This window comes from Plectropomus leopardus, chromosome 8 (genome assembly GCF_026936395.1).
Source record: "Plectropomus leopardus strain MGB_pleo_1.0 chromosome 8, ASM2693639v1, whole genome shotgun sequence".
NCBI lineage: Eukaryota > Metazoa > Chordata > Actinopteri > Perciformes > Serranidae > Plectropomus > Plectropomus leopardus.
This window is the reverse complement of record NC_142183.1, coordinates 27,725,136-27,744,410: the sequence shown is the minus strand read 5'-3', so window position 1 is coordinate 27,744,410 and position 19,275 is coordinate 27,725,136. Positions and strand designations below refer to the sequence as shown.

Here is a 19,275-nt window from a genome sequence, read left to right as displayed (position 1 = left end):
GTAATAGATGCTTGCAGATAAATGAGAGCAAAGTGACATGCAATCATCCACGTTTTAGTGGCCTTGATGTATTTGCTTTAACAGTCTCCCGGAAGATGAGAAACTCACATTTATTTCAGAAAAATAACAGGCACATCTTATGAAACTTGCTATTTGACTTGCAAATCATTTAGATGATTCATAACTGTGCTCGTCTGCTTTCCCGAGCGAGCACGAGATCACGCCTGTTCGTCCAAGTGTGTGTGTGTGTGTGTGTGTGTGTGTGTGTGTGTGTGTGTGTGTGTGTGTGTGTTGGCACTTTGCAAAGAGGCATGTGAATGACAGCCTGTCAGTGAAAGAGATGTCATTATCTGGCTGATGTCTGTGTGAGTTGTGACCAGGGGCAGGGTCACATTGCTAGCGGGGGGGAGCTGACACTCTGCGGACAGGAAACATTACTTTCTGATTTCCCACTAGAGGGGAAACACTCTTGTCACAATCTGCAATGCCACTGTTTGACCTTCTTTGGAGGTTACCGCAATATGCGCGACATAACAGTGTATCTGAGTGCAGCACACTCATGACAATAGCGGGAAGATACTTATCTCTGAAGCGTTTTTCGCAGGAGCTTTTTTTTTTTAAAAGAACAAAACATAGTGGGGATTTTTTCCTTCTTTGTTCGAAAAGCCTTGGAGAGAGGAGTTTGAGCAAACCTTTCCCCTCCCTGTCCTTAGCCTTTGACTTTTTCTGTGTAACAACAATGCAGGGGGTTTTAGTTCAGTGTCCTGCAGTCGATCTGTTAGGGCGCTGATAAGAGAAGCTGATGGATAGGTTTAATCAGCTGAGCCCAGGGATCAAGACCACGAGACAGATCAATCAAATGCTGTGTGGTTTATAAAAGAAACAGCTTTTATCAGTGTCACAGGGGGCTCTCCCTGTACTTTTTATTCCACTGAGGCAAGAAACACACATTAGCACAGAAAAATTAGGGACTGTACTTTATTTACAGGGTAGAGAGGTGACTGGGATGTGACTTCATTTTTCTTTTTTATATTTTGACCCTCCCCGGGGTTACAGATATTTTCTCTTCAGCCTCCCTGAGTGACTAGGGGAAAATGCCTGACCCTCCCTAAACCATAAATAACCATATTTCACAGTTTCTGACTATGATAAATGGAGTAATTTTTGACATTTTAAAGGAAAACATGCTTATCAAACCCACTTGTGAGTTTTGAGGGTGTTTAACCCTTTGAAAACCTGGATCAACATCACTTTTCTTGTACTGCATTCAGATGCCTTTCATAAGTATTAAGTAAAGCAATATGGGTAAATATATTTATAGTATATGGATATATAAAGTAAATACAAATAAACCTTTGAACCCTGATCAATTTGGCAAGAAATGTCCAAAAAATTGCAAGAAATTAGTAGATTTAGATTCTTTTTTAAATGACTGAAGGATATATTTTTTTAATTTATAATTATCATTAATATATTTTTAAAATGATTCTACATATTATCTTTTTCTTTGTTTTTAAACATATTTTTAAGTCATTTCCTTCCTTTTTTACTTTCCCATTTTTTGTTTGGGGGTTTTAATGCTTTTTGCTAATTATTAAGTAATTATCACATATTTTTTAGTAATTTCTTGCTAATTTCTGGGCCATTTCTTATTAAGTTGCTCATTGCCTTTTTTCCATGTTTCTGAAAGAGATGAAGCCAATTACTCCAGGTTTCAAAGGTTTAAAATAAATTCAAAAATGACCATTTAAAGTTTCATGTCCCTTCCCTAAGCAGAATCCAAAAACATAACTCCCTTTCCGGGGCTTGAAAAGTTGAAGTGACTCCCTCATTTTGCACCACACCCTCCCCTCTCATAAATAATGAACAGTTCCTTAACATAAAAAATTAAGAATGTATCTTGGGTACATGTGTTGAAAGCTGCACTTACAAATGTGACCAAAAAATAATAAGCCAAAAGAAGTGGAGGGAAAAAAAGCACCGTAGATGAAAAAGCAACATCTGTAATCACTATACAGAGACTATTAAACGCCTAACTCTCCGACAAAGCATAAAGCTAAATGTCCCTGGTCTCTAACGTAGTAAACACCTCCCGACATAAACTGAAATAAAACTCCAACTAAACCCCTTCTGAAACATAAAAACTTAACTGAAACCGCACTGAAATCAAAAAAAGAACACAACAAAAAGACGGGGAAAAAAACAAAAAGACTAAAACTATCGACACCAAACAAACAATAGATCTCAATATAAGAGAGCGCCGGGCTGTGTTCTAACTAGGACACGGTGGGTTTTTTTAATACACAGCTGCCTTCTGAGCCTTAAAAGCAGCTTCTTATCAGAGAATTTGAGTGACAAGTCTATTCTCTGCTTACAATCTCAGCTCATGATTGTAAAAGACAGCTACACATGTCCCATCCAATCCAAGACAAATTAGTTGCTCTTTCTTTCCTCCCTTGGATGGGAGATCTTATCCAGGCGGACATGCTTAAGTTGTCAGTGGGTTTCTAAAACCCATATTGAACAGCATATTGACTGATGCAATCGCGGAGACACACATCATTAGGCTCATTAACAGTGAATGTAAAAGGGGAGGACGGCCTAACTGGTGTAGCGGGAGTCTGTGTCTCCTCTGATAACACTCGCTTTTAACAAGCAGAGCTCGGGCAAGATGCAGGCTGTCGGTATTAAAATGAAATGTGTGTGTGTGTGTGTGATATGCGTGCTAATAAATAGCTTGTTTGACATGATGCTATTCTCATTCGCACAGTTTGCTCTGTGATAACCGGGCGGATTGTGGCCTCGTAAAGACGCTCCATGTGTTGTTTTAGGAAGCCATTACAAACTGGGCCGTCTCCATTACAAGGGCTATCTGATCATTATTACCGCCATCTGTAAAGCACACTCAAACCTTAGTCTGCCAGCCGCAGCTGCACACACACACACTAACTTCCGCTGTGATATATATGTGTGTATCCAAACGTGACACAGCGGCTGTTCCCTCGTCACATTGGGTCAACACGTTTTTTGCTCCAACCTACTTAGCTGAGCTCCACAATCCCGTTGAAACGGCCAACTCGCAAGTCTCTTTTGCGAGGCCGAACCCCAACACCCGTGCAATGCAATCGCAATCTTTCCAGCCAGAACTGCCCGCACCCTTCAAAGGCTCATCACAGGACGCACATCTAATGCAGAGAGAAGGCCGGTTAAAGCCTCAGCCGGGCTCACTGCTTTGAAGCGACTGCTCCAGCCCCTCCAATAGGAGCCAAATCATTTCCCTTCCCTCTACCATTCCATTGTGCGAGAGGTGCACCAGGCGGCTCTATTTGGTGGCCGCATGTGGGGCGCCTTCAAGGATCACGCCACTCCATTCCAGAGAGCAGGGCCACTACAGGAAATGAGACTCTCCCGGATGCACAGGGGCTTCTCGATAAATATATTCATGCATTCATGTATATTTCAAATAAGAGTTTGACTCAGCCCGCATAATGCACATGCAAGGTTCCCCGACTTTCAGATTCTTGACATGCACGAGGTGCTACAATCAGAAGTGTATAAATAAATCAGAAAATGCAGCAAACAGAGCTACTAAAAGCAGCAACACAAGGCCTGGGCCCCGGCGCTGCAGAAAGGACTTGCGGAGGTTTGTCTGCAAAGAAAAGCTTTCATCTCGCAGACAGGAGAGGAGAAGAGAGGAGTGATGTGGCGGAGGTTCGCGCTGTCATGTTTCACAGTGGGGGGACTTGAGAGACAGATGAGGAGGATAGCTAAAAGTAGACAAAGTTTTCAGTTGCGGGGGGGAAAAAATGGGAGATGAGAGTGCGGAGAGAGCGCCGCACATTAAGATTAGCAAGTTAAAATCACAGCGTGAAATATTATATTATGGAGCCTTAAGAGGACAGGCTACCACGGTTACTCATTAAATCGAGTCAACGCAACGCCTTCGGTCTTACTCTCCGCATAGTTCATAAAGCGAGCGGGGAGAGGTTTAGGATATTGTGTTTGCTTTAGCAGACCTTCGCTCCGATTTCCAATATCGGGGAGATGAGAGGCTTCCACGGCCAAGCACATCATGGGGGAGAATAAACACACATCTGATGGGAAACATGTGTGTGGGAGATGAAACGGCCTCCCTCATATGAATGAGGATGAAATATAGACCTGTGTCCTGCTGCGCTCCAATCAGGGCCGTAAGAAGTCGGCGTGGAGGGGAAACGGCAGACCCCCGACAGACTCTCTCACTCATCACACACACACACACACACACACACACACACAGACAGACAAGCTGCCAATATGGCCATTCTGTAGCAGATTCATGTGGAGGCCAGAGTCTGACAGTGACATCTCCATTCACTCTCAAATTCTTTTTCTCCTCCCAACATGCATGGACACACACACTCACACAGAGCCAGAGGCCATGGGAGGAGGAGCAGCGGCGGGGCATAAAAAAGCCTTTCTCCCTGCCGTGGGTCTCTGTGGGGTTTAGCATGGCATTATGGGAAGATTAGACTTTAGAGTGCTCTACTATCTGATGTCATTGTTGGTTTTATGTTGTCTGGTCGGCTTGTGGAACTCGGACCTGATGGCAGGCACATTTCCCCTCCAAACAAAATGCTCGGCTTGTGATTGATTGCAGGTTCCTATTGTATCTGTCTGGTATGGCTCTATTGGAAGAAGAATTAGTGAGACAAAAAGTCATGGAAAACGCTCCACATCTGACTCCATCAATCAAGTCAGCAATCAAAATAATTCAATTAAGAGACTTAAATCCCGCTGGCTTACGAGTCCCTGCTCCAATAGCCCAGAGACAAACTCAATTTACTGACAATCCATACATGATAGCATTAACTCCACTTTAAGGCTCAAATCTTTTTCCATTACTTACATTTTCTAAATATCAAGGGAAATGCAAAGGAAATAGCTGAGTTATACTGTTTACTTAGGGAGAGAACTACTCGGAAAAAAATTAAATAAACAAGAGCAACTCTGAATACATAATAAAATTGCAGACAGGCCATCCAGACAACTAAACTAATTTGCAAGTTGTTTAGAAGGACCCATTTGCAAAACACAGAAACTTTAGAAATGTTTTTTTATAGATCTGGTAAATGGCTGTGTAGAGATGCAGAGACTGGGAGAGGGAGGTTTGCTGAATATGTGTGTAATTGTCTTTTTCCCCCCGTTTCCGAGGTGTGAAAGGGAATGCAGGGTTGCACTGGGGTGTCCCAGGGAGAGGCGATTGAAGCGTCAGTCACAGCTGCCACACAGAGCCCCGGCGCGCAGCAAATCCCAGGCCCGGCCCTCGTGGGCGGAGGGGCCGGGGCCGGGCCTGGGAGCAGCGGGAGTCCCACAGGCCTTTTCTTCCAACTCCTCTCACCAGCACAAGGGGGACCGGGATCACGCTGGGAGTTTGCTTAGAAAAGGCTGAGCCAAGACTTGGCAGAATGGGTTAACGGAGGCATGCACGCACACTCACTCACACACACTAAAACGAACGCTTTTTGGGCTGTCTGTCTTGCCTTTGGGCATGGTGGGAAAAAAGATGAAGTAGGGGGAAAAAAAATCTGAGATAAATCAAACTTCCAGTTAACATCTGAAAATTCGGGACATACATTTAGACACAAACACACACACACACACACACACACACACACACACACACACACACACACACACACACACACACACACACACACATAAAGTAAGAATGGGACTTCTCAAACAAGATTACTGGAGAAATGAGTGGTTTTTGCTTGATGCCTGGGGAGCCTAATAGTGGTAAAGTCCCGAGGATTATACACTGTGCCATTTCCATGCTCGCCCTAATAGTCTCCATGTCCTGCCTCTGTATGCCATAGATGGATTATGATGCTTTATAATTAACGTGGGGGAGGGGGGAGATGTTTCAGACCGCCCATCTGCCACACTGACACACTTACGGGGGGTATCCCTTGGGAAAAAAGGGGCCGCTACTACACTATTCCATTACTTTATCATTCTATCATTCTATTATCCTACCACTCCATTCAATTACACTGTCACTCCATTAGTGTACTCATAACAGGGAACAAAGCGCTCTATGATGATCATTAATGATATGTTCAGAGCTGGTTGGGTATGGTCATGCTTCATCCAGTCTCTACTTGTAAAATAGTAACTGTTACAAAAGTAAAGCTCACTTTAGTTCCACTCAAGGAGCCACGGGCAAGTGGTTAAACCATTCCCATGAGAAATTTATATTATATTATATTATATTATATTATATTATATTATATTATATTATATTATATTATATTATATTATATTATATTATATTATATTAATCTTGAGTGACATTAAATTCATTTTGGAACAGAAAATAATATTTTGTGGAATATAAAAGCTCATTTTTGACAATGGGAAGTTTGACAAGTCTGACAAAAGGTCCACTTTTTTTTTTCTGCAGAACTTTCAACTTCATTTCATGGTCTTCCTCAGGAGATGGACAATGCTTCATGACAAGACCAAAGGAAGTTGATAAAATTACTATTAAAGCTGGTCAACCATGAGTAAGGATTTGCGTTGTTCTGGAGTTTTTTTTTTGTTTTTTTTTTTTGGTCCACTATACTTTGTGTAATTTTTTAAATGTGGTTGAAAGCTTCAGAAAAAGCTAGTAAAATTACTAGTGGAGCTAGTAAGTCAACCTTTGATTAGTTTTCTTATTTGTTTTGGGGTCTACTATACATTTTTAATTTTGTACTTACAGTTGAAAACTGTACTGAAACTAGTACATGAGACAATTGGAGATTTTCCGTTTGGTTTTACTATACTCTATACTTTTTGTAATTTTGTAGATGTGTTGAAAGTTGGAAAAACTAGGAAATTGTAGTAAAACAAAATCCTAGTAAAAATACTAGTAAAGGTAGTAAGTGATCTTGTGTTAAAATTGCTTTTCTATTACAGTTTTTTTTAATGACTAGAAAAGCTAGTAAGAGGTCCTTGAGTTGACATTATTTTGTCCAATATACGTTTTAGTATTGTATCGCTGCTGCTGAAAGCTCCAGCTAGTAAGTGGACTCTACATTTTGATTTTTGGTCTAATATTCTCTTAATATTCTCCTAAAGCTAGTACCTGTACAGTGAGCTGAGATCATTTCTCTCTCTCTCTCTCTTTTTTTTTGTATTATCAGTAGATGTAATAAAATTACTGGGAAAGCTATTAAGTAAACCATGAGTTAGTTTTGTGTTTCGTTTTGGGGTCTTTTATATATTTTATAATTTGAATTGGAAGGCTATTACCAAAACTAGTAAGTGGTAAGTAGGTCTTTTTTTTGTCAAATAAAGTTTTTGTAGTTTTGTAGATGCTGTTACAAGCTCTAGAGAGTGCTAGTAAAAATACTAGAAAAGTTAGTAAGTAAACCATAAGTTGTTTTTTTTTTTGTCTAATAACCTTTGTGTAGGTTGAAAGCATTAGAAAAAAGATGAAAATGAACTAAGCTTGTAAATGGCCTATCAGTTACGTTTGATATGCAATTAAAAGCTCCAGCAAAAGTTAATTACATTACAAGAAAAGCTAGTAAATTAACTTTGAGTTAGTTTTTTGTTTTGGTTGTAGGGTCTTCTATATTGTTGTAATTTTATACATAGAGTTGAAATCTACTCATAAAACTAGCAAGTAAGTTAATGTAGTAAGATTTTTTGTATAATACACTTTTTGTATGTTTAAAGCTCCAGAAAAGGCTAGTAAGAATATTTTGAAAGATAGTAAGTGGACCTTGAGTTAGGATTTTTTTGTCCAATAGTCTTTCTGTAGGTTGAAAGTACCAGAAAAAAAGCTCGAAAAGTTGCACCCAAAGCTTATAAGTGGACTGTTAATTTTTTAGATGGCACTGAAAGCTCCAGAAAAAAAGTTCATTACAAATTACAAACAAAGCTAGTTGTTAAACCTTGAGTTTGATTTTTGTTATGTTTTCAAGTTAGGATTATTTATGTCTCGTACATTTTTAAAATTAGATGTGACTGAAAGCATTGAATTAATATTCATAAAATTACTAGTAAAAATATTATTAAAGGTAGTAAGTAGACTGAGTATTTGTGGTTGTTTTTTTGTCGTTCTGCACTAAAGAAGTTAAGAAGAAGTTTTCTACACTTTCATAATTTAATGACTTAAATCTTTCATCTATGACATTTCTTACTTATTAATAAGCATGCACTCCTGGTCCCATCCCACCACAGTGCTTGTTGGGATCCCTCAGCCCCTTCCCCAAAGTCCTGGCACAGTAAATTCAAACCTCTCCACAAAACGTCTTTGGAGTGCCACAAACTGGGGGAAACAGATCCCTCGCCGCCTGTATGCCGGTGACAACTCATGACGTCTTAAAGAACTTGTAGTGCAGCTGGCTGTTAAGGTTGCCTGCCCGCTGTTTGGGCCTGGCGTCTGACGAGGTCTGCCTCCACAGCACAGAGGGGTTCTCTGAGAAAGAGTTAAGTCTATGAGGTCAGTCCAGAGGAGGAGGTTACGAGTTCCCGAGTCGGAGCCGCAGGGGTAATGGTTTTAGAGATGGCTGTCACACAGATCCGTTCCACTGTCCAACACCGCCGCTGATCTCCACCAATCCAAGTCCGCTTGCTTTTCAATCGCTCAACTTTCTCTCCCTGTCCCCCTTTCTTCTTTTCTCCCTCTCTTTCCCCCTCGCACTGACACATGGAAGTAATCTGGGAGCTATACGCTGGACTGAAAGGATGTGCGGTTGAGCCCAGGGCTGCATTTCAACGCTCTACATTAGCTTCCTTTCCTCTCCTGTTTAATCCCCTTATTTTCAACTGCTCTTATGTAAAAGAACTAAGATGGCAAACAAAAGGCAGACTTTTCCCCGCTTTTGCCCAACTTTTTTTTTCCCCTCCCCGCTTCCTGTAACTCTGCATCCCTACATTTTCACTCGATTCAGCCAAAGCGCAGGCGAGGCGACGACGAGAAGAAATCTTTAGGAAAGCTTTCCAGCGCCTGTGCCTCTGCTTGGCAGAGCTGGAGCTGATGGGAACTTCCCGGTCGCTGCCAGCCAGGCCTCCGTCTAATGAAGCCGGGTCGCTAACAGCCTGTAAGGCAGCCACTGTTCAGCCACTCCACACTCGTCCACCGCTCGGCCCTCAACACTTTCACAGGGGCACACTGGCACGCTTCTAACACTTCCTTAATGCTCCTCTGTGGCTGGACAAAGAACAATGGCTCACCGACATGCACTCTCAAGCACTCATTCACTTCCATAGGCTTATACTTGTCCCTTTCATATGAGATTTAGTGTCCCTTAATTGTAGCATGGACACACAAAATGAGTAAAAATAAACAAAACTTGAATTGATTTATAATTTTTTGTGAAAAATAATTGCACGTCAAATTACTGCACCAGATAAATCACATTTGCAACACTTTGTGTTTGTTTTGGCTCACTTCAATCAGCGTGGTTTTATTACCAAAACAATTATGTCGAGTCGCACAACGTTTCAACAAGTCTGTTAATAGTTTTCTGTGACTCACGGCAGACAACTAAAACCCATGTCTGTCACGCCTATGTGAGAAAAAGAGGTTCTCAGGATTAATTGTCTGCTCTGGGGCTGTAACTAACAATTATTTTTATTATCAATTTACTTGTGTGCTACTTTATTGGTAAACTGATTTGCATTTAAGTCTATAAAATCATGAAAAACACCCATGAGAATTTCTTGGAGCCAAAAAATTGCTTGTTTTGTACAAAAAAGAATCCAAAACACAATTGTTAATTTATATATATATATATATATATATATATATATATATACATACATATATATATATATATACATACATATATAATAGGGGTGGGTTAGGGTTAGGCAATATATAGGGCTACTACGGGATGATATAAACTTGCCAGTTGTCAGAAGATTTTCCATCTTTTTATTGTGGTATATATACCTGGTTGCATTAAGTTGTATTAACTGGATTGTTGCATCAAAGTGACAAAGTATCTCAATCTGTCAGTTTTTTTAATTCCCTGGATAAACTTAAAAACCCTCAGACATTCCTGTCTGGTGTGTTAAGCCAAAAACAGTTTCTCAACTATTTAGAAGTTTCTAGAAATTACAATATATAACAAATGATATTATTAAAGTATGCAGTAATAAGAGATTTTATCAATATTGCCTTCCCCTGATGGATTATTTTTGTTTTTGATCAGCTAACTGATTGATTGTATAATCTTTTCATCTCTTACTTCTTCCAACTGACTCATTGCCTTCAGCTGTTGCCCCAGTTGAGAATCAGTCTCTGTAATATATCTTGAAAGAAAACCAACTGTAACTTTGGGTCATGAGGACTTCTTTGGATCACGTACGTCCAAAAAAAAAAAAAAAGGGTTGCAAATGCTCCAAAAGCCGGGGAATGAAACCGGGGTTCATGTGCACGACTGCTCGAAAATAAAGAAATGAACGCATCAATAACACACAAAAAGCAGAATGATCAGTTTTCAGTGATGTGGCAGCCAAACCACCAGTGGATAAAGTGAGTCCATCTGGAGCGAAACCATGATGGAAAAACTGCTTTTTTTCCCCCCTGAAATAACCTAAAGCTCCTGCAACCCCTTTTTCTGAACCCAGGTGCCTCATATAGATAACCAAATGAAGAATCTGTCGTTACACACCGCTGAAACAACAGACATGTCGACACAGAAGTGCACGCACATAAAAGCAAACGCAGCTGTCCTCAGAGAGAGACACAGGGTGCCTTTACAGCACCGTGGGCCAGTTGCTTTCCAGAAGTATTTCTTATTGGTCAGCCCCTCTCTCTTTCTCTGTGAGTGGGGCTCAGGCTCTGAATCCTCTCTGTGTGTAATGAGATCTTTATCAGAGGGAAACACGATCAGAGTCGAAAGGGGGAGAAAGGGGGGGACTCGGGGAAAAGCAGGGAGCGAGAAGGTATATCGCGAGGGGTAAAGGGGGCAAGCAGCAGGGCGCGGGGCAGGGGAGAAACAAAAACAGGCCTCTGACCCTCTCAGCAGTGACCCACACTGCAGCGAGCGGCAAAGGGGAGCGTTTGCCGAACTCTCGGCGAGGAAGCATGTTTCGGTTCTTTCTCCAAAGTTTCACCCGAGTCTTGCTCAACAGGTTGCGGCAGTTTCAGGATTTTGCAGTTGCAGTTTGTTTTTGTAAGCTCCCACTGAAATCCTCGTTAGATTTAAATGTCAGCACGGGAAAGCGATTCTGAACGCCACTTTGCAGGAGTCAAAGTGTCAACTCTGTGAGAACAAACCCCTTAAAAAATGTACTGTGATAACATCTGGTTCCAAAAACAAAGATAAGACGGTCATTTGTTTTTTCCTAATTAGCTCATAGGGAAAAAAACGATTTTACCCCAATTATCTTATCGGATAAAGCTAATTATGAAAACACAACTTGACCTTTAATCAGGCCTTCTGTGCACCTATTCTACTAATAGCAGCCACATAATATTATGGAACTACTGTGGAAATGTATTTAACAGTGAGGAGAAAAGTAACGCCCGCACACTTTCTCCTTTATTGGAGTTTAACCGTCTTTCCTTCATTGGAATTTGATCTTGTTTTTTTGGTGTTTTTTTGTGTCCTTTTTGTATGTATCGAAGATTAGTTTGTTTTCCCTTAACCTTAATTTAATACAATTTTAAACGTGATGTAGACTGATCATGAATTTTAATATAAATTATTTTTTATATAAAGTTGCAGTTCTGATATATAAAATCTTAATATAAAGTTTTGATTAATCGAGATAATTTTGATGTTTTGGCCGCACTGTTTTTCTTTCCCTTTGTACTTCTTCTCTGTATTTCCGAAATAATTTATTGAATTGTTGATTGTCAATTGTTTTACCACCCCGAGCGGTTCAGATGGTTAACCACGCCTGCCACTGTAGAGCTTGTCAACCTATTAGTGTGCTTTATGTATAAATATAAGTGTGGTTTCATGTTTTTCAAACATTTTGACCTGACAGAGATCCAAGTAGGATCGAAGCGTTGTCTTCAGTAAACTTGTGTGGTGTGGAGTGAGTGTGCAGGCATTACTTTTTCCTCATGTACTGTTTTTTGATAGCTTTGCACTTACGTGATGTGAATTTAACTACCTCCTATTTCCTTCTTTAATGGTAAAATTGCCACCTCATCATTTTTAAGTCTTTTTGTTCCTCTTAAAAGTTGTTTTTTCTCTTTTGGAAAAAAATTAAACACGTTTGCTAAATATCACAGGGGTAATCAAACCGAGTTTAATCATCAAGCTCCCTCAACCTTTAAACCATACGAGCAAGAGACCAAACCAGTCAACTGTTAAACTGTGAGCCAGGCAGCTGAGGTCGACGGACAGCAAAATAAGATGAGTAAGCAAAGACCCACAGCAACACAAGGCTTTAGCTGACTTTTATCAACACAAACGCCTCTCTGCCTGTTATGCCATTTTGTGCACTTTTGTGGGCTTCAGACCCGACACGGGGGCCAAAAAATGTCTGCAAACTGTTTCCAAGCCTCGCCAAAAAAAGCGAGGGGTTCAAAATTAGTGCAAGCAGACTCCTGGCCGGCCTGTGGCTGTTTCCTCGCTGTGTGTTTTCAAAGGTGTGCAAATGTGTGTGTGTGTTTTCTCTCTCTCTCTCCCATCATTTTTGTTTGTCTCCTGAGCTGCTGCAAACAGGGCTGTGGTAGCTACAGGTCATGAGGTAAATATTAGCTAAGGAGGGTTAGAGGACGTGCAGAAACCACTCATAGCAACCCTGTCAGATTATCATTAAATAGGCATCGCTGCAGAATTCCTGAGCACAGTGTGTGTGTGTGTGTGTGTGTGTGTGTGTGTGTGTGTGTGTGTGTGTAGCATGCCTGTACATTGCTGTGCTAGCTTCAGCCAAACCGACGGGACGTGATCAGTCATAACAAAGTGACATTTTCGGGCGTAATCCCACTCAGCTAAATGAGAACTAATCCGATTTGCTCTGATCAAATGTTAGATGCTTCTTTACCGGCCGAGGACGTTGACACATCCGGCCTGCTTCTTCCACCCCCTTTTACCCCCCCTCACCATTTCACTCATCCGGCTTCAAATTAAATATCAAAAATACATCCTGCAGCAAAAATCACCGATGTTTCGCCTCCTTCCTCCTTCCAGACGGCGCTACAGCGATGATGTATGTTGCCTGTTCAAGCATGCTGCGAGGAAATCAATTAAGCAAACCCCAGTTATTGATAATGCGGGAGCGGGGAGTGATGGCATCCTCACATGGAAATCCATAACAGCAGGGCCGCTCTGAGTGAGCCTGCACACAAATAAAGTAAAAACACACACACACACACCGTATAGTGGCCCAAACCTGCTGGTTTCCTATACTTTGTGTCATAACTCATGGCCTGTAGGGAGGCACTGGTATTGTTATATTCTGTGTGTACGTGGTACAGTGTGCAAGCAGAGGGCCAGATTAATTTATTAGCCGAGGCAGCAGTGCTCCCCAAAGTGGGAACAGGAAGTAAGACATCGTAAATCTAGATAAGTCACCAGATAGTGTACTGTACATTTCTATAGGCCTCTCTCTCTCTCTTTCCCTTTGTATTATCACTATGGAGTAATATAGGCCAAGACAGCGAGATGGAGTTTAAAACAACAAACAGTGAAGACTGATGCTGATTGCCGCACAAGTATTCCTTTTTTTATTGCCTATCAGACACTGCTGCTGACAGATACGTTTCAGAAGAAAAACAGGTTTGTCTTTTGTTATTGCAAAGCCTGCACACAGCAAGATAATTGTCTATTGTTTTCTAAGCGCAGAGCAGCAGGATAATTAGGTTGAGGGAACACTTTGCAGAGTGCATTATTGTTCCACTGTGAACTTTATGAAATATTCGGCCGGCGTGAGGGATTTTACAAGGAGCCGGGCGGAGTGAACAGATGGAGAAATGATCTTCCAATCCCTAAACCAGCGTGGTAACCTTCTAAGACATTCCCTGCAGGTGACATCATCAATCAATAAATGTCTCGTTTTTTCTCGTGTGTCTACCCCATGACTGACACGAGGTGTGTGGAGTTTTTTTGTGCAATATGTGTGTGTGTGTACGTGTGTGTGTCTGATGACGCTCATTGTTCCACTACCTCTGCAGCTATAGAGTCAAATAAAAGCTGATGGGCCGTAGTCTCACCATTAGGACCAGGCCACACACACTCACATACCCACACACACACACATATCCACACACACTCCAGTGAACATGGCAGCAATATTCATACCCACTGACTGCACAACGAGCTCCTATGACATCTGACATTTAGGGGATAAATCATGGATTCACTTGAATGAGTAAGTTCTAGTTATAAGCTGGTCTAGCTACTCTCCATTTCCCCCTCGGTGCACTGAGCTCATATGAAGGTCAGATCCATACAGACATACAGAGAGAGATTTTTTTTTTCTTTTTCTCTCCTCCTTTTTAGTTTATTTTCCCCTTATGTATGCTTTCCAACATCATGCAAATGTGGGAGTCAAGTCTAAGTGGGTGATAATTGTTACCAGAGCGTATTTTATTATCAGCAGTCTGGGCTCACTCTGCTTGTTTTGAAGGGAATAATATGAATCTTTAGAAAAATGTCTGGCTTCAGCTCCTTGTTTTTTGTTTCTTTTCTTTTGAGAAACTTGCCCTTGATTTTAGAGAAATTAGGCTGGATGCCTGCCAGGATCATTATGAAAATGTTTAATTTGTTTCAAGCATTTCTTCCTCTGATATGTGAACCCATCTTACCACACATTTGTTTTTTGAAGCAAACTTGGGAGAGTTGGGAGGCAGTGTAGGCCCTCACAAGAAACCCAGGAGAAATCTCTTTACCTGGAAGTACACCTTGACACACTTGGCATGCTTTCCTTGACTTTTATTATCCATTCTCCTCTCAGCTAATTACCTCACTTGCAAGAAATTGCAGGCAGGAAGTAGACAAATCTCACGACTCGGAGATACCTGTCCAAGCAAACTTTGGCCTCACTCTGGTAATAAAAGTGGCATGTAATATTATCATAAATATTACATGCAACCCATCCATTATTGTGTTTTAAGTGAGGCCTACTGTATATTGTATACGCCTGCACCTACTGTGTTTCTTTGGTGTTGGGAAATCCCCCACTGAGAAATAAATCAACAAAACACTGCGCGGCGCAGGAATGACAATTAAAACACATTATGTTCTTTCTCCGATAATTGCCACATTTTAACAGAACATTTAACCCAGCGTGCACACAACTTTTCCAGTCATGTCAGCCCTCCATTACGCACACACACAGCGAGTTTGGCATGCTTGTGCAGAAAAAAAATGAAATCGGAGACTTACTTGGGATTTTGCGAGCTCCAAATTATAGTCTCCAGCGATTTCGCCGATGGTAGCGCCGACCTGCACATTAAAATAAAGATCCAGAGATAATACTTCCAACAAGCGAGTCCCGCCATGCTGATGAATGTAGAAGACAGTGAGCCGAGAACTCAGAGCGTCGGACGGTGCGCCTGGCAGCCTTTATGTGCGGTTCGCTCGGTGGGAAGGTGAGCAAGAATCAGTCGGGAGCATGTGAGGTCGATATCAGATACATGTCCTTCTGTCCGACCTTTTAAAAATCTGCTCCAGACCCCCGTGTCCTTGACTGAACTGGACTTGAGAAGAGAAAAAAAATGATCAGCAGCCCCGAGTGTCCTGGTTGACCTGTGGCTGAGACAAAAAACAGCTCTCCGCGACCTTCTTACTCTATGGAGACAAGTCAACGATGCGATCCGATGTGCGATGAAACAGATCTAACCACAATGTTTGGCGATGCGGCTGCCGATGAAGCGCTGCGTCTTTGTCAAAGCCCCCCTGATGGTGTCTGTACCTGTCGCTGGATATAGCCTACAGATGACCACATTCATCCATCAGTCACAACTCCGCAGCACGCTGGGAATCTCGAGGTCCACTTCATTCCAGTGTTATCTTTCACTCCTCCTCCCCCCTTTGCTATTCTTCTTCGCAAAAAGGAATTGAGTTTCTATTGTAAATATTCCTCCGGGCTCTCAGCGCCGTTCCGCGTGCGTGTTGCGCTCCAGCAGGGTCGACTCTAGTCCGACTGGGACATGCTGCGTGGCCGGGTGTGTAAATAAACTGTCCCCTCTCTCCTTGTCTGTTGCTGCTCGGACACAAAAAAAAAGTGTCGAGGTGAAGGTTAGATCTGCTCACCTGTGCCTCTAAATCCGCACGCCAACATTTCCATGCCGGTATCTGGGTTTTTTTTCAACCGTGTAAAAACACTCTCTGCGCTCCGATAAGTGCAGCAGCTCGAGCTCAACTGTAACCCGAGCCGGAGAGGAGCGCGGAGGGGGACAGCCCACAGTGCGCGCCGCGGCCAATCACAGCGCTCTGTCCGAACTTGGAAGCAGGAAGCGAAGGCATTTATGGGGACGTGGAGGGGGTGGGAGGTAAGGGAGGGGAGGGAGTCTGTTATTGGGTTGACCCCACATCTCCGTTCCCCCCTCCACCACCACCTCGGCCCGAGCCATCGACCCAAATTGAAATGGACTTTGGAGTTATTCGTCATACTGAAAGCTTTGGTGAGGAAAACGAGCGCGATAGGCTGTTGGAGCGTGCGTAAAAGTGGCTACAGAGGAAAAACTTTGGCCCCTTTAAACCCCTTGACTGACTTGTCCCTGTGGACCCCTGGATTAAACATTATGCCATGACATTCCTATAACATAGGCCTATCAAAATGTCGCCATAGAGAATTATAATTATGTCTGTGGTGGGTGAAGCCTCTCTAGATTTATATATAGCTTCACACTCCAAGAATCTTTAGAATTTACTGTATAGCATTACAGTATCTGTTATTTCTGTCCTTTCTTTTCTCCTCTTTGAAAGGAATGATGATTAATGGTCTCTTTGGATCTCTTTCTAGTTGTCCCCTTTTGGGATAATGAACTGCATGAGAACTTAGTCTCCAGTGTCAATAGACAATAGACGGTCGGTAGCCTATAGTCATTGGGCCATTCATTCATTGAGGAAGAAATGCTTGACACATAATTGATCATGTCCATGTCTGTGCCCCCTTTGTGTGTGAGAGAGAGAGAGAGAAAGAGAGTTTCTCTTAATTTTGGTGCATTTGTTCAATCAATGCCGCCCCCTAATGGTAGTGATGAAACCGATTTATGGTAAGCATGGGGGGGATTTGGTAAGGAAAGGTAAGAGACATTTAACCCTTTGGAACCTGTATGGATATTTGTTTTCTTGTGCTGCTTTCAGACACATTTCACAAGCATTTCAGCCTTTGGAACGTGAGCACTTTGGTTAGATTTCTTTCACATACATAAAGGAAAAAAGGCAATGAGCAACTTGGCATTAAGAAAAAGCCAATATCCTAGGAGGGAAAAAATAGGTTAAAGGTGACAAGAAAATGAGTGCAAGATTAGCTGAAATAAGGAGAGAGATTATTACAAAATTGTCAAACCATCAAGAGAACTATAAAATAAACTAAATTTAAAATAAGGTTACAGGGGGGGAAAAAAATCTTTATTTAAGCACTTTGTTCCGAGATAATTTTCTGTTTTTGTTCTTTTATTTTTTTCAGGGTTCCCACACATTTTCATGAACAAAATTTCAAAACTTTTCCATGACTTAAAAAAAAAACATAATAAATTAAAAAAACATTTCTTGGCCTACTTGTCTGGGTTTTTTCAAACATATCAGATTCAAACATAATTTTAGCTAGCTGTCATACATGGTGTGAGAGAGGGAACGTAGGGTTAAAAGATGAAGTAAAATACGTGATGGTGAACAAAACATTGTCACACATCGACACATATTAGAGCTACGTTACCTCAGCAGCTTCAGACAACAACTTTGCATTTAAGTTACATTATATGGAAGCTTATCTACTGAATAGTACTGCAACAATTTTAGCACACACAAATTCCATTACTTTTCCAAAATATTAAATCATTTTTATTGACCCCATGACTTTCTTAGTCCTGAAAAATGTGATTGTGAAATTTCACGACTTCTTCACATTTTCAGCGACCATGGGAACCCTTTTTTTAAAAAAATAATAATAATAATAATTTATTCATTTGCTAATTTCAGGTAACTTTTTGCTACTTTCTTGCGAATGTTTGTGAATGTTGTGCGAATGTTGTCATTTCTTGTTAAGCTGCTCATTGCCTTCTTTCCATGTCTTTGAGGATAAAGCCAATTTGCTCAGGTTTCAAAGGATTAAAGACATATTTTATGGTTCCTCAAATATTTTTACAACATCCTGTTGTGCTTTGACAGCCCATAAATCTTTTGTGAAACAATGAGTTCAACGTCAGCTTCAAACCCAAACGACTGTGCACTCTAATTATCCCGGAGTATTTATATCTGTGTGTGTTTCGTGTGTGTGTGTGTGTGTTGGAGTGTCATGGCTCCAACTTCTCCCAGAGGTGCTTGGATAAGGGAAAAAGTCTTCAGAGGTCATAAAGTTGTTCGTTATGCTGCATGTACTGCTGGAGTTTTGCCACGGCTGCATCCTCGGGAGCCTGGCTAAAGACTGTCAGAGTGTTGTCATAGAAACGGCAAACACAGGCCAGTTGCCACAGAGCTGGCATGTCCCGTCTGATGACCAGGACGTCTGGGATACCTGATACCTCAGAGTCCAATGAGACGGTCAGGGATAGATACCTGATCTGCTGCGAGCCAATGAGACGCCTCCTGTGTACAACTTTGACGAGTGCCACAGCTGCAGGCCAAAGCTGAGTGACCAATAGGAACACGGCAGTGACGGTGGACATGCCATGCTGTTGTTGTAAGAGTGTGATCAAACCACAGCCTTGAGGCAGCAGAATCGAAAACACATAATTAGCCAAGTACAACACAATACAGACGTTTGCCTTGGGAAGAAATCAGAACTAATCTTTTGTGACAGTACACGTGGCAGAAAAATAACACATCATCATATACAGTACAAGAGGATTACAGAGGATATGTAAAAGATAATGGACTGCCCACATTTTGCTACATAAACATAAAGGCTTTATGTAACATAACACACAGTGCAGGACTCAAAAAGACAAAGGAGTGTATTGAGTGGGCTTTCGTGTTCACACACGGAAGGCAATTTGATTTTTCTCCCTCCCTCAGACAGCCACCTATGAAATAGTGGCGTTTTCAAGGAATGAGGTCATCATGTTAATGTGTATAGGTGGCTGTGATTAGTGCTTCTATAAATAGCCTCAATGTACTTTGATACCACAGGAGCTCATACACAGACGCTCCTCAGACCTTT

At 41.6% G+C, this 19,275-nt stretch overlaps 1 protein-coding gene across 1 annotated transcript in view; it reads right to left on the bottom strand.

Moving 5' to 3' along the window:
- Nucleotides 1-16,342, bottom strand: part of efnb1 (ephrin-B1) — a 71,489-nt gene extending 55,147 nt beyond the window's left edge. The window contains exon 1 of the mRNA XM_042493378.2: nucleotides 15,333-16,342. Coding sequence (XP_042349312.1) covers nucleotides 15,333-15,448 — 116 coding nt within the window. The 5' untranslated portion in view covers nucleotides 15,449-16,342. The remainder of the gene's footprint in view (nucleotides 1-15,332) is intronic.
- Between the last annotated feature and the right edge of the window lie 2,933 nt (nucleotides 16,343-19,275).